This window comes from Podarcis vaucheri, assembly GCF_965113315.1.
Source record: "Podarcis vaucheri genome assembly, chromosome: 18".
Lineage (NCBI taxonomy): Eukaryota > Metazoa > Chordata > Lepidosauria > Squamata > Lacertidae > Podarcis > Podarcis vaucheri.
In genome coordinates this window covers 1,199,536-1,223,636 of record NC_138756.1, presented here as the reverse complement: position 1 = coordinate 1,223,636, position 24,101 = coordinate 1,199,536, and the positions used below count along the sequence as shown (strand labels likewise).

Genomic DNA, 24,101 nt, shown 5'->3' with positions numbered 1-24,101 from the left:
TGTGCCTCTCATTTTTTTTGCCCAAGTGCAATACTTTACATTTCTCCCTGTTAAAATTCATCTTGTTTATTTTTGCCCAGTTCTCTAATCTGTCAAGGTCGTTTTGAAGTGTGATCCTGTCCTCTGGGGTGTTAGCCACTCCTCCCAGTTTGGTGTCATCTGCAAATTTGATCAGGATGCCCTTGAGTCCATCATCCAAGTCGTTGATAAAGATGTTGAATAAGACCGGGCCCAAGACAGAACCCTGTGGCACCCCACTAGTCACTCTTCTCCAGGATGAAGAGGAACCATTGATGAGCACCCTTTGGGTTCGGTCAGTCAGCCAGTTACAAATCCACTGAGTGGTAGCATAGTCAAGACCGCATTTTACCAGCTTCTTTACAAGAATATCATGGGGCACCTTGTCAAATGCCTTGCTGAAATCAAGGTAGGCTACATCCACTGCGTTCCCTTCATCTACCAGGCTTGTAATTCTGTCAAAAAACGAGATCAGGTTAGTCTGACATGACTTATTTTTCAGAAATCCATGCTGACTATTGGTGATCACAGCATTCCTTTCTAGGTGCTCACAGACTGTTTGCTTAATGATCTGCTCCAGAATCTTCCCTGCTATTGATGTCAGACTGACTGGGCGGTAATTATTTGGGTCCTCTCTTTTCCCCTTTTTGAAAATAGGGACAACATTTGCCCTCCTCCAATGAAATGATTTTAAAATGTTGTCTTATTTTATTGTTGTTAGCCGCCCTGAGCCCGGCTTCAGCTGGGGAGGGTGGGATATAAATAAAAAATTATTATTATTATTATTATTATTATTATTATTATTATTATTATTATTATTATTTTAAAGAGGCAATTTATCAAGGCAGAAGCTTTCATGGGCCAGAGCCCACTTCCTCAGACACTTCCTCTGATGTTCCTACATAAGACATTTGTAAGGTGCCCAGACTCTGCTGGCTTCCCTCGTCATCCTTGGGATGGTGCCCTTGCCTCACACAGAAGGCATGGAGGCTCCAGATCCACTGCCATTCAGCAAAGATTGTGTGTGCATGTGTGTGCTTGAGAGAGAGAAGTGGCATCCAAAAAGGGGGGTGCCATGGGGGTATTCACAGGAATGTCTGTAGCAGGGAATTGCATCAGGAACCCACTTCCTTCCTTCTCTCCTCTCCACACCCACCCACCCCATAGGCAGGGCCTGATCCTTTCACATAGACATTGTTAAGGGAAATCCGAGGGCTCCCTTGGACGAAACAAAGACACCAACCAGAGCAATTCAGAGCAAAACAGAAGCCAGTAGGCTTGGTCCTTTATTAAGAAAGAACTGTCGCGACAGGACTCCCACCGCCCACGAGGTGAAGCAAGATGGAAGCCCAGAACAAAAGAAGACCCCAACTTTTATTAGTTGCTAATCCCTTAAGCTACACCCTCAGAATTACATCATATTTACATCATGATTATATTAAAAATAGGAGGCGTCGAGGAGGGGCTGTGCAGGTAATCCGAGTGTCTTGACACCTGGCCGGAGCCTCCTTTCCCCTCCCCACATGAGTCATGCATAAGAACAAAGGGAAAAGGCGAAGTTTCCTGCCCCCTGAGGGGAATCCGGTCATAGTCCATTGTGAGAGTCCGCGCAGAATACACTGAAACATGCAGTCCATTGTGTCCCTGATAGCCCTCTGTCTGAGCCCATCACGATGGCTATCAAGGTTGTCACGTCCACTCGGGAGGACCGCAGAGTATGTGACTGCTCGGTCAAGGGATTATGGCTGCCTAGTATCAAGCCACCCCCCTTTGATAGCCCTTGTAATATGCAGCAGAATAAAAGTGGTCCGGTGAGAATCCGAGGTATGGTTGATTTTTGGTGAATTTATGAAGAATACTGTTCTTGAAGTTCAAAGCACTTTCGCCTTCAGGAAGCAGCTTGCTACATTTTGATTATATCAGTCACGGTCAATTGAGATCGGAAACTTTGTATTGAGAGCTGTCAAATGCAAAGGAGGAGAGTGCCCGTAACCTGCAGTACCTGCGTGGCAGCCGCAAGGGGCGCTGTTCGGTAACACTGATTGGCTGAGGCGGCCGCCGATTGACCCAGAGTTCAGGCGACCGGTCTACCAATAATACAGATAGGGCGATGCAGAGTGTTATAGCGAAAGGCTGTCAGGCTAGCGCTTCCTTATTTACGGAAGGCTTCTTTCCACATAGGAGACGGCCCTCTAAAGGGACGTTCCTTGGGTAAGGGAGGGGAAGGTGTGTGTGTGTGTGTGTGTGTGTGTGTAGTGTTTGTGCAACACGTGTGGGTGTGAAACGACAGAGAACAAAAGGGGGGGTCTCCTGCAACAGTTCCCCCCTTCGGAGATAAGATTGCGAAGGTAGGGACCGCACAATCCTTCTCTCCGCACAAGTCAGTAAAAGTCAGACATGTCATACCTAGAATCCAGATCTTGCGGGCTTTTCAGGGGTCCCATCTCGATGAGGGTCGACTGGGTCCTCGATGTGGGCGCTGTATAGGCGGCTGGTGATCGCGGGCGAAGAATAGCCGTGCAAGAGCCGCAGGTTTGACAGCATATTGGGAAACAATGGATTGCACAGCAGAAGATATCAATAGAGGCGGTTATGGTGATTAGGACTAGGAGTCCGTTTCCTAAAAGCTGTTTGATCCACGCGGACCCTGGCAGCCAGCTCCACAAATGGGTATCCGACAGCCCTTCATGCTGAATTTCTTTGAGCTCATCCGTTAGTTTGTGGATATTGTTAAGATGTCCAGTGATATTTAGGGTTTGATCGGAGACGTATGTGCAGCACTCGGTTCCGACGAGGGCACATATGCCTCCTGTCGAGGCAAGAACATAATCTAAAGCAAGGCGGTTCTGTATCGAAGTCTGTCGAACCTCAGTTAGTTCGGTGAGGATAGATTGGGTAGCTGCATTCGACTCCTCCATAAAGTTTAGTAGAATGTCCGTTAGTTTGAGGCCATAAGTCTCCCCATTGGCTGCCACATCAGAGAGTTCTGACAAGTCCTTTGCCCTTTTATTGCATCTCCTCCCAGGAGGGAGGGTTTGGGTGATACGGATCCCTGGCAAGATTAGTCCGAGGTAACAGGAGCCACTCAGGAGCTGACCCATACATAGCCACGGTGGCCGCAGATCCAAAACAATCCCTGCAGGCACGAGTCTATGCGGCCAGTGTAGAACGTGCGGAAAAAACACTGGGTAACTGAGGAAGGGTCCCAGGAGTCAGGCAAGCTCATTATACGTTTCCATGCGGACAGTAAGTCAGAGTGGGTGGAGGGGTTGCCTTGATGCCATAGGGTAATTCTACCTTTTAGGGTAATGTCAATGGTGTACTTACATGCGCTCTCGCCGATGACTTTATCACTGCCGCTGAACTTCTGGCAGAGGTCGTCTTTAGTGGGTCCGGTCAGGTAGATGTACTGGTGGGTCAAGTTCACAGCGGTCAGGTTCCAGGATTGGACGTCAGCAGAAAGATGTTGCTGTAGGGAGAGGGGTAGTCCAAGGAATGGTATGCCGCTGTGGAGGTGCGCGGGGGCGTTAGCACAAATCCAGCAATCATCGGTGGTCGTTTGTTTTGCGATCTGAGAGACCAGTTTTACGTATGTGTTGGAGTGCCAGGTAGACAAGGGATCGTTATCGGTGGGGTTTCCAGATATCAACAGTTCCCCCCTTTGTTGAGGTGCCGTGCCAGGTGGGTGAAGGGGGTCCTGCCAGAGTAGGTAGGAGGGGTTGGTTGCTAAACCTCTGCATCTCTGGGGTCCGGTGGTATCCCATTCTGCTGGAGGTGTGGTGGAGTGGTGCCAACCTTCAAGATACGCTCTGCCGTCCCAGGTGGAGGCTACACCGATGTCCCATACACAGCAGTACCTCCGAAGGCAGACTCCTTGCAGGATTGTGTTGCGAGGAGCAGAGTCTACTCTTTGGCAGTAAAATCCATGGATTATGTGGTCTGTTAGATGGTTGCGGTCAGTGTAAACGGATTCACCGCTGCCATTGTCTAGGAGAGTCCAGTTTAACGTTTGTTGTTGGGTTCCATCGGTAAAAAGTATATATGAACCATTGAGACAGTGTGCACGGTTCCAAGGGCCATCTCTGGTGAGGATGAGTTTGCCCAGTGGAGTGTAGGAGGGAGAGCGGATAAAGAGCTCCCAGGCTTGGTGTGTAGTCAGGGCCGGCATAACGGAGTGTCGAAGTAGGACACGAGTTTCAGGTAAGCAGAAGTCAAACTCACCTAAACGGTCTAATGTTCCACTCTTTACCATGTCCACAATTCCAAAATTTATATGTTTGTATTGAATTTGTAATCCAGGGCAGGAGACAGGTGTGGTTGTGGTATGAATGGCAAGAGTCACGGCAGCAATGAGGCTGATGTGCGTATGGCGGTCATATTGGATAAGCGGCTATGGCGTTGTCAAATGGAGGTGTCAGGAAAAGGCTCAGCTGTCAGGTGTGGAGGTGTCAAACTGGAGAAGCGGTGAAGCTGTAAAACGACAGAGCTGTGAAGCGGTGGAGCTGTCAAAGTGGAGAAGTGGTGCAGTAGCTGTCAAACAGCGGAGCTGTCAAGCGGCGGAGCTGTCAGTTGGGGAGGGGCTTGTTTTACGGAATCGAAGAAGAATTGGAGGTCGGTCGGTGTTGTCGGGTGTCGTGACGAGTTCTGAAGACCAGTGTGTCGTTGAGTGCGTTGGATCTGGTCCGGTCTGTTGGGCTTGATTCGTGCCCCGATCTGGTCCGGTCTGTTGGGCTTGATTGGTGCCCCGATCTGGTCCGGTCTGTTGGGCTTGATTGGTGCCCCGATCTGGTCCGGTCTGTTGGGCTCGATTCGTGCCCCGATCTGGTCCGGTCTGTTGGGCTCGATTCGTGCCCCGATCTGGTCCGGTCTGTTCTTCTTCTTCGTTGTCGGTGTCGGCGTCTGATGGTGTGGGTGGGATATTGTAGGGGACGTCGTCTGAAGCCGGTTCGGGCGGTGAAGCAGGTTTACAGCGGGTGTGATGAAGCCAGGCTGTCTTCTCCGCTACCTTAAGTGGGGGTGGTTAAAAGTACCTGGTAGGGACCCTCCCACTTGGGCTGAAGAGGTACCTTGTGGTATGTTTTTGCAAGTATCCAATCCCCCGGTTGGTATGGGTGGATGTTTTCGTCCAGGGGGATATTCTGGCTCGCGGCAGCATATTTGTGGAGAAGAGTGAGCTGCTTCTGGAGCTGGGTTACATAATTGGTTAATTCTGACTCACCCACCTCTAGTTCTGAAATAGGAAATTGGGTATTATATACAGGGGATGGTCTTCCGAACAGTAATTCATAAGGAGATAGTTTAAGGTTTCCTCGGGGGCAAGCTCGTAGGTTATGCAAAACTAGTGGGAGGGCATTAATCCATTTGATACCAGAGTCCTTGCAGAGCTTTCCTAGTTGAGACTTAAGTTGCTGGTTCATCCGCTCAACCTGCCCGGAGGAAGGAGGGTGATATGGTGTGTGTAATTTCCATTTAATCCCTAGGGCACTGGCTATTTGTTGGATTATATCCGATGTGAAATGCGAGCCCCTGTCACTGTCTATGTGTCTGGGTACTCCGAATCGTGGTATGATTTCCTGTAATAGAGTCTTTGCGACTATGTGCGCAGTTGTCTTGCGAGTAGGGAAACATTCCACCCACCCTGTCAACTGATCAATTATGACTAAAGCGTGTTTGTAGCCCTGGCATGGGGGTAGATCTATAAAGTCAACTTGAAGGCTTTCGAACGGGACGAAAGCCCATGGCCTTGCCCCAGGTGGGCACCTGGCGGAATGCTTTGGATTAAAGGTCTGGCAAGTATGACAATTCTTTACGGCAGCCTTGGCGGTGAGAGAGAGGCCAGGGCGTACCAGCACCGTTGCATCGTATCGATAAGTTTGTCTCTACCCCAATGAGTGCGTTGGTGCAGAGTTCTCAAATGTTTAGGTACCCATAATCTGGGCATGATGAGTCTTTTGTCTGGGAAGTACCATACATTGTTGCGCAAGCAGGCTCCTTGTTCCTCCCATCCCTTAATTTCCTCTGGGGTTGCAGTTTTGTACATCTCATTGAAATCTACATCTGATGGAACCTGGGGTCCTTGAAATTCATTGTCTGAAGTGAGGGGCAGTAGGGCCGCTTCTTGTGCTGCGCGGTCAGCACATCGGTTCCCCGTTGACACTGGGTCTCTCCCCCTGGTGTGGGCTTTACAATGGACCACTGTGATAGCTTCAGGGAGGTGTATAGAGTCCATGAGGCGTTTTACTAGGGGAGCGTGTGCAATTTGGGTACCTGCCACCGTCAGGAAGCCTCTCTGCAGCCAGATCTGTCCAGTGGCATGTACCAATCCAAAGCAGTACTTCGAGTCTGTATAAATGGTGATCCTTTGCCATGCCCCTAATTCACAAGCTCTGATCAGGGCAATAAGTTCAGCAGCCTGTGCACTGTATTTTGCGTGGACGGGTCGTGCCTCTAGGGTCTCGCTATCTGTGACTACGGCGTATCCACTTTTCCGTTCCCCTTCCCATCGGTGCTCCCATCGGTGTATAGGATGAGATCGGGGTTCATTAAAGGGAGGTAATCAAGGTCTTCCCGGGGCTTCTCTATTTGGTGGACTATTTGGGAACAGTCATGGTGTGGGGTGCCGTCGTCGGGGAGGGGTAGAAGGGTAGCAGGGTTGAGGGAGTTCACCCTCTTTATGGTGACGTTTGATGGACTGAGGAGTATAGCTTCGTACCTGTTCAGTCGTTGTATTGTGAAGCGTTGACATCCTTGCAAGCTAAGGAGAGTAGCGACGGCATGGGGAACGTTTACGGTTAAGTCATGCCCCAGAACAGTCTCTTGTGCTTTCTCTAGGAGCAGGGCTGCCGCTGCCACAGCCCTAAGACACCCGACGTTCCCCAATACAGTAGTGTCTAATTGAAGGCTGTAATAAGCGACAGGCCTGTTCCTCCCTTGGAAAGGTTGTGTAAGAACACCAGAGGCTACTCCCTTATTTTCATGTACATATAGGGAAAAGGGTAGTCTGTAGTCAGGGAGTCCGAGGGCAGGCGAGATCCTCAGTTCCCTTTTAATAGATTCGAAGGCTTTGAGTGCCTCTGCGGACCATTGTAGTTGGTCTGGGGCATTGTCTTGTGTCATTGCTGTCAGTGGGCGGGTGAACTCTCCATAGCGGGGGATCCATGCTCGGCAGAATCCGCTCATTCCGATAAAGCCTCGGAGCTGCCTTTTAGTTTTTGGTAGGGGTAATTTTGTTATTGCTTCAATTCTGTCCGTTGTTAGGGCGCGAGTGCCCTCCCCGAGGACATGACCAAGATATTTGACTTCCTTCTTACAATATTGTATCTTTTTAGGAGATACCTTGTGTCCTTTATCGGCCAGTATGTTTAGGAGAGCTATAGTGTCACTTTTACAGGATTCTAGGTTACGTGCACAGAGTAAGATGTCATCCACGTACAGCCTCAAGGCAGAGCCTCCTGGCAGGGACACATCTGATAAATCTTGATGTAATATGGATGAGAAAATTGCCGGTGACTCTACATATCCTTGGGGTAAGCGGGTCCACGTTAATTGTCCCGTCTGCCAGGTGAAGGCAAAAAGGAATTGGCTCTCTGGGTCTACGGGGATGCTAAAGAATGCAGAGCATAGATCTATGACGGAGTAGACCACAGTCCCCTCAGGAATAGTGCTTAAGAGATGGTGCGGGTTAGCGACTACAGCGTGTCTAGGAATGACGAAGGAATTGACGAGCCTGAGATCTTGGACCAAGCGCCATTTGGTGGGGTTTGTATTTGGTTTCTTAACGGGAAGAAGAGGGGTGTTACATGGGGAGGCGCATGGGACTAAAACTCCCATCTTGAGGAATTCGTCAATCATTGGGGTCAATCCATCTATTGCTTCTGGTTGGGAGAGGATATTGCTTTGTGCAAGGGAAAGGTAAATCTTTTCTGTAGTTTACCTTCACTGGTGTAGCAGACTTTAGGAGTCTGACAGAGGTAGACTCAGTTCCCCATAGGGAAGGGGAAACGCTATTTAAGAGTTCGGTTGGAAGATCGATGGTGGTGTTGTGGGCTTCTTGCAGAACTCCTTGAAAGCTGAAGATGGATTCATTCGGCATGTGTAAATAAATCCCTTCTTGTCCGCATTGTATGGTGGCGTTTAATTTGCAGAGCAGATCCCTCCCCAAGAGGTTAACGGGGCTAGAAGTTAGTAAGAAAGTGTGTTTGACAGATAGGGGTCCGACGGAAACTTTTGCGGGCTTGGAAAGAGGACAGTTTCGAGGGATTCCATCCAGTCCCATTACAGTTCTGGTTTCTTCCCCGGGGGTTAGATGGCTATTTGTTAGAGTGGAATAGGTGGCTCCGGTATCCAAAAGGCAGGCGTAGGATTGCCCATCGATCTGCATAGTGCAGATCGGATCGGAGGATGATGATTGTAGGATGGGACAAAGGAAAGAGAAGGTGGCGGGATCTGCTTCTAATTGTCAATGTTCCCGGTATTCTTCTATCGCCATCTCATGGGATGGGTTGATGGCGCGGTGTCAGGGAACTGACATCGGAGGAAAGGGAAGTGGTAGGGCTCCCAGAGACTGGGAGAGAGTCAACAGCTAAAGCAGGGACCAGTAGGGGGAGCGTGGGGTCTCTGGAGGAGGATCTCAGTAATGCTGAGAGAGACGCAGCAGCCCAGGCAGGAAGCAGAAGGGGAGAGAAAGGGGTGAGAGACACTTCGAGCGAAAATAGCGGGGAGGTGTCAGAAGCAACTGCAGGGAGACCTATGCTTCGCCGGAAGCTGTCACGTCGTGAGTCCAGGAGACGCGTTTCCGTTAAGGAACTTCTTTGCTGGAAGCGCTTCCGCAGACAGCCACTGTCGGACTCTACAAGTGACTAGAGCAGACATGTCTGAGGAGCTCTGTCACACACAGAGGTTTGTGGGGTCGCACAAACTCTGAAGGGGCACTATTTTAAGCACAAGCAGCTAATCATCCCCTGACAGCAGTCCGACAGTCTCTGTACGCTGCCTGTGCAGGAGAAGGCATCATGAGCGACCCAGCAGGAGCCGGAGCCGCAGGAGGTGGAGCTGGTCCAAGCTTGGAAGACAGATACCGAGCATTGGAGGTCCAACTTGCGCTGCAGACGGCGAGGCTCGAGGAGAGGAGGGCTCAAGATGCAGACAAGAAGGGGAGAACCACTCAGTTCCCCAGAAAGGTACCAGGATTAGTGCAGAAGTTTGGGGGGGACCCCAAGGATTACCATGCCTTTAGGACTGAAATGCAATATGCCCTGAATGTGCAGTTTGATGAGTTCCCTGATGAGGAATCCCGAGTTGCTTTCGTAATTGGGCATCTTGAGAAGGGGGCGCGGGACTGGGTTCGACCCCTGATGGCAACGCACAACGATATCCTGAAGGACGCTATGAAATTCTTTCGTGCAATGGATATCATGTTCTCCAGCGATATTGAGGAGGGGGGAGTGCGCAGACAGCTAATGGCTTGCAAGCAGGGAAGCAGATCTGTCCGTGAGTACTGGACTGAATTTACCATGCTGATTCACAGATTGGGGTGGGATTTATCGGCAGCACCCATTCAGATGCTATTTGAAGAAGGTCTTTCTTCAGCTGTGAAAGACGAGCTGGCCAGGAGCCCCAGGGCGGTGTCTATGGATCAGCTGACCAAATCTGCGCTGACCATTGGAGCGCGCCAGGAGGCAAGAGCCTTGGAGAGGCGGGAAGGGAGAGGGGAACGTTGGAAGGAGTTACGCATTCCAGACATTCCTGAGCCAGCTTTCCCGCCGGCAGAGCCGATGGAAATCGGAACAGCCCGCGCGCGCGCAGTTTCAAAGCCCAGTGAGGGGGCGAAGAAGGAGGGAAAGGGACCCCGGAAATGCTATCTCTGCCAACAGCCAGGCCACTTTGCCAGAGTCTGCCCCCAGAGGAAGGAATGGCAAGGGATGGTGGGAACTGTTGAGGGGGAAGAGCAGGGAGAAACGGAGCAGGTAAAAGCCAACGCCTGGTTGCCAGCAGGGCACTGCAGCCAGGCCAAAGAGCAGTGAAAGTGCCCCTTTCCCAAGTGCCAGTGCCAGAAGCTCCTCGACCTGCTCTAGTGATTGAAGTGTCGCTAGAGTTGCAAAATGGACACCCCCTAAAAATAAAGGCGCTGTTGGACTCAGGCAGCTCCTGCAATTTCATGAGCAAGGAGTTTGCGGCTGAACACCAGATACAGACTATGCCCTTAAGCAACCCCCTGCAGGTGACCACGATCGATGGCAGAGAACTGTTGGGAGGAGGCGTCAGCTTGCAGACCATCCCAATGATAATGAGGGTGGCAAGGCACACAGAACTGATAGCGTTTAATGTGGCCACCTTGGGAGGCGCTCCCATTATTTTGGGAATGAGCTGGCTAGCTCTACATGATCCGCTGGTGGGCTGGCATCAAAGAGTGGTTTCCTTCGGTTCCGCACATTGCTTAGAACACTGCAGGGGGGAAAAGGGGTCAGCAGGGGCCCAAGCCACCCTAGCAGGGACGGAAGTGATGGAGAAGGGGAAGGTGCCATCACAGTATGCTGATCTCAGCGACGTGTTCAGCGAGAAGGAAGCTGACCAACTACCCCCGCATAGGCCCTTTGATTGCCAGATCAATTTACTCCCTGGAGCACAGCTTCCTGTAGGCAGGTTGTATGCCATGTCAGACAGGGAGATGCAGGAGTTGCGAGCGTTCATTGACAAGAACCTGAAGAGAGGCTTCATCAGAGAGTCCAAGGCAGCGGGGGGTAGCCCAGTGTTTTTTGTGGATAAAAAGAACACGGACAAGCCGAGACTGGTATGTGACTTTCGGGCCCTAAATGCAGTGACAGAACCAGTGGCTTTTCCTATGCCCAGGATTGATGATATTTTGACCAGGGTGCGAAAAGGAAAGATTTTTACAAAGCTGGACCTAAGGGGGGCGTACAACCTGATACGTATAAGGAAAGGGGATGAATGGAAGACCACCATGTTCACCCCTTTGGGGGCATTTGAATATCTCGTTATGCCTTTTGGATTACAAGCAGGCTCCGCGTGTTTTCAAGCCTTTATGAACCATGTACTGGGGCCTTTGCTCTACAAGAATTGCGTGGCCTTCTTAGATGACGTGTTGGTGTATTCGGAGAATGAGGAGCAACATGTGAGAGACGTCAGAGAAGTGTTGAGCAGGCTGCATGCCAACAGACTGTGGGTGAAACTGGAGAAGTGTCAGTTTCATACCAAGGAGGTGGAATTCCTGGGGTACCGCTTGTCAGACAAGGGGTTGGCCATGGACCCCGGCAAGGTTCAAGCGGTGCTGGAATGGAAAACCCCCAAGACTAAGAAGGATGTGCAGAGGTTCCTAGGGTTTGGAAACTTTTATCGTAAGTTCATCCGAAACTTCGCTCACCTGACGGCGCCCATCACGGACTGTCTCAGCAGCAAAAAGAAGTTTGTTTGGACGGGGGAGGCGGAGCGAGCGTTTGAGGAACTGAAAAAGGCCTTCGCCTCTGACGAACAACTTCTACATGTGGATTTACAAAAAAAGCTGAGGGTCGAAACAGACGCTTCTGACAGAGCCATAGGGGCGGTGCTTCTTCTGCAGCCAGGGAAGGAGGGGTCCGAGTGGCGACCGTGTGCCTTCTTTTCGCGAAAGCTGAACAAATCGGAGAGAAACTACACGGTGTATGACCGGGAACTTCTTGCGATTTATGAGGCCTTCCGGAGATGGAGGCACCTACTAATTGGTGCACAACAGAAGGTGCAAGTACGCACGGACCATAAGAATCTAGAGTATTGGAGAAGTGCGCGAGTGCTCAACCAACGGCAGTTGAGATGGGCCCAGGAGTTCTCCAAATTTAACTTTGAGATTTGTTACGTACCAGGCCAGGAGAACGTTAGGGCGGACGCTCTATCACGCAAACCTGAATATTTGGAGGGAGAGGGTGCACCCGAAGAGACCCATGTCATTCCCGAGGATCGCTGGGTGTGTGGGGCGGCACTGGTGGGGCTAAGGGAACTGATAGAGGGAACGGTGCAGGATGAATATGCCCAGGACAAACTCAGGGGTCTCAGGAGGGAGGGAGACAAACCCGGGGGTTTTGAGGAGAGAAACGGGGCGTTGTACTACAAGGGAGCGTTATACGTACCTGAAGGAGAATTGAGGGAAAAGGTACTCAAGCAACTGCACGATAGCCCCACAGCAGGGCATTTTGGGCAACACAAAACCATGTGGCTGGTTACCAGGGAATTCTGGTGGCCCAAGGTCAGGGAAGATGTGCGGGAGTATGTGAGAGGGTGTGACCGATGTCAACGAGCCAAGGGGGAGAGGCGGGCACCGGCAGGTTTATTAGAACCACTACCCACGCCGGAAAGACCATGGGAGGCAGTGGCAATAGATTTTATGACTGATCTGCCCAGGTCCAAAGGGAAGACAGCCATTATGGTTGTGGTAGACCTGTTAACCAAGATGGCCCACTTTATAGCCTGCTCACATGCGGTCACAGCAGAAGAAACCGCTAAATTGTTTGTGGAAAATGTGTTTAGATTGCATGGTGCCCCCTTGAGGGTGGTTTCGGACCGAGGGAAACAATTTACTTCCAGGTTCTGGAGGAAGCTCATGAGCTTATTGCATGTAGAGGTGAATTTCTCAACTGCCCGTCATCCAGAAACCAACGGGCAGGCGGAAAGAGCTAATGGTGTCCTCCAGCAATATTTGAGGTGTTATGTGAATGACAGAGAGAATGATTGGGTGGAGAAGCTGGCGTTGGCAGAATTTGCCTATAACAATGCGGAGAACGTGTCCACGGGAATGAGCCCTTTTTTGGCCAATCACGGGTGTCATCCCCGAGCCTTCCCAGGGGGGGAGGGGGAGAACTGGAGCGTTCCAGCCGCAGAACAGTTCGTTGAAGAAATGGAAGCGATCCATCGCCAGCTCCAACTTAATTTAAACAGGGCGAAGGAGGAATATAAGAGGCAGGCAGACAAAACCAGAAGGGAAGGAGAAAGCATTAGGGTGGGGGATCAGGTGTGGTTGTCCACCCAAGGGTTACCATTTAAAGGAGGTTGTAAGAAGTTAAGACCCAAAAGACTGGGCCCATTTGAAGTCACGCAACAGGTCAACCCAGTGGCTTTCAGACTCCGGTTACCTAACCACATGAAGTTGCACCCAGTGTTCCACAGATCATTGCTGTCACCGTATATAGGGGACAGAGAGGGGAGGGTCAATAGGGGACCAGCTATGGAGGAAAAAGAACACAGCTACCATGTAGCGGAGATTCTCGATTCCAGGTGGCGGGGAGAGCAAGTAGAGTATTTGGTAATGTGGGAAGGGGAGCCGGAGTCGGAAAACACCTGGGTCAGGGCAGAGGATGTAGATGACGAGGTTTTGATTGAAACTTTTCATCAGAGATTCCCTCGGAAACCCCAGCCAGTGGCGAGGTTCCGGAGGGAATACTTCGCCACCACCGACGAAGAAGAAGAGTTGGAGGGGTTCGCTGATTCCGAGGTGGAGGAGGATTCAGCGAGTCGGAACGAAGACCGATGGAGGGAAATGTTCGAGACGTCGGAAGATGAGGAGGATTCTTTTAGGGGTTTCAGCTCCTCACCGCCCAGAGGAGAGAGTAGGGGCGGGGGAGAGGGGGGCCCTGGAGGGGAGGTGGATGTCAGGGAACTGACATCGGAGGAAAGGGAAGTGGTAGGGCTCCCAGAGACTGGGAGAGAGTCAACAGCTAAAGCAGGGACCAGTAGGGGGAGCGCGGGGTCTCTGGAGGAGGATCTCAGTAATGCTGAGAGAGACGCAGCAGCCCAGGCAGGAAGCAGAAGGGGAGAGAAAGGGGTGAGAGACACTTCGAGCGAAAATAGCGGGGAGGTGTCAGAAGCAACTGCAGGGAGACCTATGCTTCGCCGGAAGCTGTCACGTCGTGAGTCCAGGAGACGCGTTTCCGTTAAGGAACTTCTTTGCTGGAAGCGCTTCCGCAGACAGCCACTGTCGGACTCTACAAGTGACTAGAGGAGCTCTGTCACACACAGAGGTTTGTGGGGTCGCACAAACTCTGAAGGGGCACTATTTTAAGCACAAGCAGCTAATCATCCCCTGACACGCGGGTTGTCTGGGTAGGATTCCTAGGTCTTGGTTGTGGGTGGAGGGGACCCATACGATACGGCGTTTGGGCTGTGGGTTGAACAGTTCCATGTAAAGGGTTTGTTTCCCTGGGTTTGGGGTAGGCAGGTTTTCGGTAGTCTTGTCTGCCTGTCCTTGGATCCGTATATTCGGGTCCTGCATATTCTGTCAGGAGGGGGCAGAATCTCCTTATGTGCCCTAATTCTTCACAATTGTAACAGATACGGCGGTCCCGGTAGTCAGGTCCCCTAGGTTTGAGTTTATCCCTGGAAGGGGGGGCCGCTCCAGCATAGGCTAATATCCTCGGTGAGTCGGGTTTTGGATCTTTTCTCCTCCGTTCGTCTCTCGTGTTAAAGACGGACTTAGCGATGGAAAGGATTTCGGTTATGGTCTTTCCATCGTATCCAAGGTGTGCATTTAAGGCTTTCCTTATATCTGCCGTGGCTTGGTCTTTGAAGAAGCCTTTAACTATGACCTCGTGTTGGGGGCTCTCCGGGTCTATCCCGCCCCAAGTTTTAATTGCGGATACCAATCGGGAATAATAGTCAGATGGGTGTTCCTCCGGTCCTTGAAGGACAGCTTGGATTTTGGTCCAATTTATGGTTCGCTGGCCAGCAGCTTTGATTCCATCTAAGATGGCCTTTTAAAAAATCTTTAAGCCCCATGCCCCGCCGGTGGTATTATAGTCCCAGTCTGGATCATTTAGTAACGTTTGGGCGGTTAGGGGGTTCATGGAAGCGGGTCGGTTCGGTTGATAGTCTTCCCTAGTTAGGGCCTCCCCTGCCTTTGCCAGTATTTCCCTTTTTTCTGCTTCATTGAAGAGGGCCCCAAGCAACATATGCACGTCGGCCCAAGTGGGGTTGTGGGTAGAAAAAATGGTGGCCACCTGGTGGTGGCATTTGTCCGGGTCATCCCGCAGGGAGGGCATCTTGTCGGACCAGTTCATTAAGTCGGACGTGAGGAAGGGTTGGTGAGTAAAAACCATACGGGGAGGGTCTCCCGCTCTGGCCGGGGGGATAGGTAATGCCTTTAGAGGGAATGCACCTTCTATTTCACCATTTGGTAGGTTATCCCTATTTCGAGTCCTACTGGAGACAGGTCCTTCTCGGTCTCCGTTCAGTAGTTGCCCGTTCAGTAGGGGTCCGAGACCCAAGTCTACTGGGTCTTTTCCCACGTTGGAGGCGTTTGGGGAAGGGTTGGACGGTAGTGTCCTAGTTGTATTTTGGAGAGGGGCCGCGGTGGTCTGATTTGTTGCTTCTTCTCTGGGTCCCGCACCCCCCCGCGCCGGTGGCTATCCTGTTTACTGCTCCATTTTTGGGTTGCCGTAGAGGAGCTTGGGGTTCAGGGTAGTAGAAAGGAATGAGGGTTCTATCTAATTGTTATTCCTGGGCTCTAATCTCATCATACGGGGGAGGTCTGGTTGTTTTCAAAGCGGCCATTTGCCGAACAATTTGGGTTTGCTGCCGTTGGAATAATTCGCGAGCTTCAACAAAGGCATTAAGATAATATAGTTGTCGGGGCTTCTAATCAGCTAGATAGGATTTAAGTGCTTGCATCTTCACAAGATTAAAGGAACCATGAGATGGCCATTGAGAGGACAGTTCCAGATGGTGGGTAAAAGCGACCCACGAGATGTTACAGAGATCTTTCAGTTTAGACTTCGAGAGTCCCTTTCTCCCTCTCAATTCCTTCCAGTTAAGGAGAACAAATTTTAGAGGAGTGTCGGAGTCTTCTCCCGAGCGGAAAGGCTTCATAGTAACCTTGTCGCCAGGGGGAGTCCAGTCAGAGTACTGGGAAGTGTGGGCTCCCATCACTCTATTATACAAAATGGGGTATTTCGCTAGCGATGTACACTAAAGACAGAGGGGGTGAACAGACAAGGGGAAACACAAAGGGAGGAAAGGGTAGAAAAAAATATATTCTTTCAGTAATTAAGGTACCTCTATTTATCTCTATTTAGACTTTTAACCCTGTCTATCCTCGAACTGCAAATAACTCATTACCTATAAATCTCAAACCTCAACCTTAAGCCATGGGTCTCTCTCTCTACCCGATACACAACCACGGATCCTGGAATTCTGCTTTGTTACCCCTTACGCAACTGGTCCTAGTGAGGGGCCCCAAATTCGTGAACCGCCCTTCTATCCTCCACGACAGCCTCCTGCCTAGCCTTTGAGACTAAGTTCGGAATTCCCTACTGAACGCTTGCGCAGTGCAATATCAGATCGGGGTCCGAGAAAAAGAACAACGCTTGAAAAGAGGCAAACGACCTTGCGTTCTCACGTACCCGGGTCATCCCTAACAAAGGTCGCCAGGCAGGAGGGGCGGCTTCGCTTGCATATTTAGAGCAGAGAGAGAGAGGAGGAAATGCTTTGAAAAGACGCCTCCGGACGACTCCAAGAGAGGGACGTCAGAGAAAAATAGCAAAAGAGCCACGCTTTCCCGGACTCAATTCCAAGACGGAAAACGGGGGAGAAAAGAAGAGAGAGAGATTTGAGGGACGCCTCCGGACGACTCCTGAGGGAGGGACGTCAGAGAAACAATAAAAGAGCCACATCTTCCCGGACTCAACTCCAAGACGGAAAACAGGGGAGAAAAGGAGAGAGGGAGATTTAGACGTTCCTGGATGACTCCGAGAGGTAACGTCAGAAAACAGTAAAGGTGCCACAATTTCCCGGCCACTTTCCGAAAAGGAAATTGGGGAGAGAAAGGAAAAGTTATAGACGTTCCCGGGCGACTCCGAGGGGCAACGTCGGAAAACAGTAAAGATGCCACAATTTCCCGGCCACTTTCCGAAAAGGAAATTGGGGAGAGAAAGGAAAAGTTGCAGACGTTCCCGGGCGACTCCGAGGGGCAACGTCAAACAGTAAAGGTCCACGACCTCCCTGGCCACTTTCCGAGGGGGAGAATCAGGGGAGAAAAGGAGAGAGTTTTAGAACGTTCCCGGACGACTCCGAGGGGAACGTCAGAAATGAAAGAAGGAAAGTCTGGCTGTCGCGGAGATGTTTCTTTCCCCACCCCCTCCCAATGTATCTTCTTCAAACCATACTCACGTTCGAAGATGTCCCCCGTGGATCCTGGGATCCCTTTTCTTTAGCCGGCTATTACCTCGCCTTTGCTCTCTCCGGTTGGGCTTTTGGTGACGGTTGATTACCGCCCACAAATAGGAGACAGGGAGAGGAAAAAAGGATCCCCGGGCTAAGGTTGCCCAGTGGTGCCCGATCCCCTCTATCTCCCTCCTCACCTTTGCAGGAGAACCAAGTGTCCCTGAGCACGGTCGCCAAAACTGTTAAGGGAAATCCGAGGGCTCCCTTGGACGAAACAAAGACACCAACCAGAGCAATTCAGAGCAAAACAGCAGCCAGTAGGCTTGGTCCTTTATTAAGAAAGAACTGTCGCGACAGGACTCCCACCGCCCACGAGGTGAAGCAAGATGGAAGCCCAGAACAAAAGAAGACCCCAACTTTTATTAGTTGCTAATCCCTTAAGCTACACCCTCAGAATTACATCATATTTACATCATGATTATATTAAAAATAGGAGGCGTCGAGGAGGGGCTGTGCAGGTAATCCGAGTGTCTTGAAACCTGGCCGGAACCTCCTTTCCCCTCCCCACATGAGTCATGCATAAGAACAAAGGGAAAGGGCGAAGTTTCCTGCCCCCTGAGGGGAATCCGGCCACAGTCCTTTGTGGGAGTCCGTGCGGAATACACTGAAACATGCAGTCCATTGTGTCCCTGATAGCCCTCTGTCTGAGCCCATCACGATGGCTATCAAGGTTGTCACGCCAACTCGGAAGGATCGCAGAGTACGTGACTGCTCGGTCAAGGGATTATGGCTGCCTAGTATCAAGCCACCCCCCTTTGATAGCCCTTGTAATATGCAGCAGAATAAAAGTGGTCCGGTGAGAATCCGAGGTATGGTTGATTTTTGGTGAATTTATAAAGAATACTGTTCTTCAAAGCACTTTCGCCTTCAGGAAGCAGCTTGCTACATTTTGATTATATCAGTCACGGTCAATTGAGATCGGAAACTTTGTATTGAGAGCTGTCAAAGGTAAGGGAGAAGAGCACCTGTAGCCTGCAGTACCTGTGTGGCCACCGCAAGGGGCGCTGTTCGGTAACACTGATTGGCTGAGGCGGCCGCCGATTGACCCAGAGTTCAGGCGACTGGTCTACCAATAATACAGATAGGGCGATGCGGAGTGTTATAGCGAAAGGCTGTCAGGCTAGCGCTTCCTTATTTACGGAAGGCTTCTTTCCACATAGGAGACGGCCCTCTAAAGGGACGTTCCTTGGGTAAGGGAGGGGAAGGTGTGTGTGTGTGTGTGTGTGTGTGTGTAGTGTTTGTGCAACACGTGTGGGTGTGAAACGACAGAGAACAAAAGGGGGGGGTCTCCTGCAACAACATGCAAAAACGCACAGCCTGTGTGCTTGGCGGTGGCTGGTATTCTTCTTGTAGAACATGCTAGCAGAGGAAGGCCAGGTTCAGGTGCTGTGAATCTGCCTAAATAATAAATAGCATTTAGATCTCTCAGCCAGCAAACAGCTTTGACAAGCCCACATGCCTGACTGAGAGAGACTCCCACTTCCACAAAGGGGCTCAGATGGTGCAAAGGATTCTGTTCTCATCATCATATAACTGAGAAGAGGCACCAAAGCATAAAACAAACAGGAGACGGAGGTGATTATGTGATACATTGCTGTATTGTACATGCAGTCATACATATTAAAATATGTGCACATTCTGTATAAACAAGCTCTTCTCGCCCCCACCGCTGGGCTGTCGCGACCCGCCTGGCCGCCCGTTGGATTTCTTTTCCCTTTCTGTTTTATTTTTATTCAGATTAGGCCTTCAAGTGAGTTGCATCCATTGGATTCAGTGGGCCTTTGACTTGATACAACCCTGTTTCTAGGGTCATTCCGCAAGGAAGCAGCAATCTTAACCTCACTTGGGGAGTAAGCCCCACTGAAATCAACAAGACCTACTTCCGAGTAGACATGGTTAGGATTGTTCCCTGCTTGAAAGCATGGCAGCAGAACTTAGGCAGAGGAAGTTCTGCAATGACTTCAAACATGCCTTGCCTTAAATCAGTGTTTCTCACTTCATCTCAGCTTCTGAGACCTCCATGCTCCACAGAGCTGCCCAAACTGTTTCAAGAGTCATTCTGTCCTAGGAGCTCCAGGCCTTCTGAGGCACACCTAGGGTCAATGGCATGAAAAGATCACTAATCCTCACATTTGCCACCTGGTTTTATCTGCACAACCACTGGGGTTGCCCCTGAGGGCACAGGCAGGCTTACACCCAGGGTCACTGCTTGACCACTTCCCCCCAGTACAAGAACAGGAGGGCCACAGAAGCAGACTGTCCACTCCAGAGTGGCAACTTCAGCCATGCTTTCTCTTCCCTGGAAACTCCTGGAGCTGCATCACTCTTTGGCTTGCAAGTAGGACAACAAAGTAGACCATGGGCATTGCAAAGGGAAAGCAAATCTTCAAAAGATGGTGGCAGTTCTGGCTGATTCAAGTTCTCTCTTTAAGAAGTTTACTAAGGAACCATCTCCAAGAAAGAAAGAAAAAAAAGAGTGATCATATGCAATGTATAAAAATAGTTTCAGTGACTCTGGGCAGAGCAAAAAAAGGAGAAAAGACGAGCAGAGACGGTTTCCCTTCCTCTCACATGACGGTGCAGCCCCTGGAGGTGGTCCTGGGATCCCCCTGGAGATAGAGAAGGAAGGAGGGGCATCAGGAAGCTCCCCAGGTGGCCCCGGCAGAACCCTCTCTCCTGCCCCGGCTAAAGATCAGAGAGGCAACTTGGATAGAGCTCAGCCTAGCTGTCCTCTTAGCAGCTTCTACCACTTGGGGACCAACCACCCTAGAGAGAGGCAGGGTGTGTGTACCACAGCCAGTTGGGTGCAGGAAGGAAAGGAGAGCAGCTCCTGGCACCACCCACAGCAGAGATGAGCAGCTGGGAGTCCCTCCCTCCCAGAATCTACCCTCACAAGTCCTCCCCTTTTCAAAGTGGGAACGCTCCCTCTGCCACCCCAGGGAGGAAGAGACTCCTGACTTGGCCAATTTCTTCACTTTCCCTTCTTGAGCAGAGTCAACTCCCAACTCCTTTAGTTACCTTTGATAACTAAAAGGCTGGGCCTAAGCTGCTCAGCCTCGCTGTATGTGTGTGTGTGTGTGTGTGAGAGAGAGAGAGAGAGAGAGCGCGCGCAGCTGCCCCTTAGGAGAGACCAAGGTACCCCATTGTCTCCTTGGAACCACCCCCAAACCATGGCTGCAGTTAGGCCCCAATCGATTCAACCCTTGGTGGGTGGGTGGGTGGAAGTGTTTTTTCTTCCAGCTACCTGCTGGTGAAAGAGGTCTTCCTCCCCAAACTCTGCCTCCTCATCTTCCTCCCCGTTGTCCTGCAGCACAGCAGATGACTGAGTCAAACTCCTCACAGCAACTTCCTGAGAAGAAGTAGGAGAAACACAGCTCATGTTGAGTGTAGCAGGTGCTCAGTGAATGCTCAAAGGCAGCTTCTTTGTCATGTCCTTGCATCAAAAGCAAGGCAACCTTTTCTTCACTATTTGGCTTCTCCAGCACCCCCACCCGCAGCGCCCCCCTTCGGAGGACCAACCTCTCCATCAGAGTTCACCAGGTAGGTGCGGACACTGGTCCCGGTGCCCCAACTGGTCTGGTGCTTCCACACAAGGACCGAAGGTGGGCTGTGGGCCACCCCAGCATCAGCTGCCCAGATCTAGCAAGAAAGAGACTCCCTCATTCACAGGCAGGGCACCCTTGATCCTTCACCACGCCAGAGGGAGCAGCTCTCCAAGCTGACCCCAATGGCCAGCCCTCCAAGTGGCAGAGGCACCCCCCCCCCAGTCGCAGGGAGCCTTTTCTCCACAGGCTGCAGGAAACAACCAAGGAGGTTCTGCGTGGGGCACGGAAGGTGGGCAGAGTGTGAGCAGGTCTCTGGACACTGGGCAACCAATGAGGGCAACCTCCCTTCCAATGAGGAGGCCTTTTCTCCCGAGGAAAGAGCCATGACTTACTGTGACTGCCTGCCCAGCCCGGAGGACATATTTTGGGGTAAATTTGTAAGCCACCTCTTCTCCCTGGCCAATCTTTTTCTTCAGCCTCCAGTTCCCAAGAGATTGATCCTGAGGGAGAAGCAGCGGGACTCAGGGAGCAGCAAAACCAGTCCCAGGGCCAGGCCAGCCAAGGAGGGAAGCCTGAAGGCTCCAACAGGGCTTCTCTTCCCGCAGCCTACCTTGTCAGAGCGGTTCTTCAGCTGAACATACTTCCCCTCTGGGTCCACGTCCTCCAGGCTTTTTTTTTTTTTGGTAATATTTTTTATTAATTTTAGCATACAAAAAATTTAAGATATACCACACAAATTATTATACATATATCCTTATTTGGACTTCCTTCAGCATCTCTGATAGCCTTTCATAGAATCATAGAATCATAGAGTTGGAAGAGACCACAAGGGCCATCGAGTCCAACCCCCTGCCAAGCAGGAAACACCATCAGAGCACTCCTGACATATGGTTGTCAAGCCTCTGCTTAAAGACCTCCAAAGGAGGAGACTCCACCACACTCCTTGGCAGCAAATTCCACTGTCGAACAGCTCTTACTGTCAGGAAGTTCTTCCTAATGTTTAGGTGGAAACTTTCGTCTTAATTATTTCTCCTGCAATTCTTACCTTACTATTGCCTTTACATTTTCTAACAAATCGTTTCTTCCTTTCCATTTTTACAATATTAGAACAGCCCCAGATAAAAATCTCCCAACCATTATAACCTTGTGGCCTTATGACTTTTATAAAAAAAAGCAATTAATAAGAGCAACATTTGTTCTAAAAAGGGAATAAAAACGCAACATAAATTATTTCTCTCACAATGGAGTGAAATTGAACCTCTGGTTACCCACACCAATGCGACAAGCCTGGGCCATGTGTTAGGGTTGGGGTTTCTTTTTTTAAAAAAAAATATATTTATTGAAAGTTTTTAATATATAACAAAAAATGAAAAATAAACATACAAAATAAAAACAGTTAAAAACATCCATTACTTTCCAACAACATAACTTTCTTACACTTATTTCCCCGGACCTCCTCATACCTCCCTTCTTTGTATTCCAGTTCAATTTGTTAGTTCAGCAAATCCTTACCATTAAGCTTTTACCCATTTGTGAAACCTTATTTTTTTCATATCTCTTAAAGCATTACAGCTGGAAACCACTTAGTTTCTATCCAACATCCTTCTAACATTCATTAATTTTACAATATTTCTGTAAATAGTCTTTAAATTTCTTCCAGTCTTCTTTCACCGACTCTTCTCCCTGATCACGGATTCTGCCCGTCATCTCAGCCAATGTCATATAGTCCATCACTTTCATCTGCCATTCTTCCAGGGTGGGTAGATCTTGTGTCTTCCAATACTTTACAATGAGTATTCTTGCTGCTGTTGTAGCATACATAAAAAGGTTCTGTCCTTCTTTGGCACCAATTGGCCGACAATGCCCAGGAGAAAGGCCTCTGGTTTCTTCAGGAAGGTATATTTAAATACCTTTTTCAGTTCATTATATATCATTTCCCAGAAAGCCTTAATCCTTGGGCACGTCCACCAAAGGTGAAAGAATGTACCTTCAGTTTCTTTACATTTCCAGCATTTATTATCGGGCAAATGATAGATTTTTCCAAGCTTGACTGGGGTCATGTACCACCTGTATATCATTTTCATAATATTCTCTCTTAAGGCATTACATGCCGTAAACTTCATACCTGTGGTCCATAACTGTTCCCAGTCAGCAAACATAATATTATGTCCAACATCCTGTACCCATTTAATCATAACAGATTTAATCGTTTCATCCTGAGTATTCCATTTCAACAGCAAGTTATACATTCTTGACAAATTCTTAGTTTTGGGTTCTAACAGTTCTGTTTCTAATTTTGACTTTTCCACCTGGAAACCAATTTTCTTATCCAAATTATATGCCTCCATTATCTGATGGTAATGAAGCCAGTCTCTCACTTCGTTTTTTAGTTTTTCAAAACTCTGCAATTTCAGTTTATCTTCTTCTTGTTCCAAAATTTCACAATATGTCGGCCATTTGGCCTCCATATTGAGCCTTTTCAAGGCTTTTGCTTCCATTGGTGACAGCCACCTTGGAGTTTTATTTTCCAACAAGTCCTTATATCTTATCCAGACATTAAACAAAGCTTTCCTGACAATATGATTTTTAAATGCTTTATGAGCTTTGACCTTATCATACCATAAATATGCATGCCATCCAAATACATTGTAAAAACCTTCTAAATCCAAAATGTCTGTGTTTTCAAGAAGTAGCCATTCTTTCAACCAGCAAAAGGTTGCTGATTCATAATAAAGTTTAAGGTCTGGCAGGGCAAATCCACCCCTTTCCTTTGCATCTGTCAGTATCTTAAATTTTATTCTGGGCTTCTTGCCCTGCCAGACAAATCTAGAGATATCTCTCTGCCACTTCTTAAAACAGTCCATCTTGTCCACAATTTGCAATGTCTGAAATAAAAACAACATTCTCGGCAGTACATTCATTTTTATCACAGCAATTCGGCCCAACAGTGAAAGCTTCAGATTTGACCAAATTTCTAAATCTTTTTTCACTTCCGTCCAACATTTTTCATAATTATCTTTAAATAAGTTCACATTTTTGGCTGTCATATTAATCCCCGGGTATTTCACTTTCTTTACCACAGTCGATCCTGTCTCGTTCTGAAACCTATCTCTTTCAATCGGTGTTAAATTTTTCTCTAAAACCTTGGTTTTTAACTTATTCAGTTTAAAACCTGCCACTTGACCAAATTCCTGAATTAATTCTAAAACCCTTTTAGTACTAGATTCTGGCTCCTGTAATGTCAGTACTAAGTCATCTGCAAATGCTCTCAATTTGTATTGTTTGGCTCCGACCTGTATACCTTTAACCAACCGGTCCCTTCTAATCATGTTTAGCAAA

General features: G+C 49.5%; 2 protein-coding genes across 2 annotated transcripts in view; both read right to left on the bottom strand.

Moving 5' to 3' along the window:
• The window catches only part of SLC5A5 (solute carrier family 5 member 5), a 219,473-nt gene that overhangs the window by 45,972 nt on the left and 149,400 nt on the right, over positions 1-24,101 (bottom strand). The gene's annotated exons all lie outside the window — the stretch shown is intronic.
• Positions 18,939-22,058, bottom strand: LOC309523143 (lamin-B2-like; the record flags this gene model as incomplete). The annotated part of the gene is made up of 6 exons (XM_082206904.1): positions 18,939-19,826; positions 20,462-20,566; positions 20,737-20,856; positions 21,155-21,262; positions 21,373-21,430; positions 22,003-22,058. The coding sequence occupies 6 exons, from the start codon at positions 22,056-22,058 to the stop codon at positions 19,785-19,787; spliced, it is 489 nt and encodes a 162-aa protein (XP_082063030.1). The 3' UTR covers positions 18,939-19,784.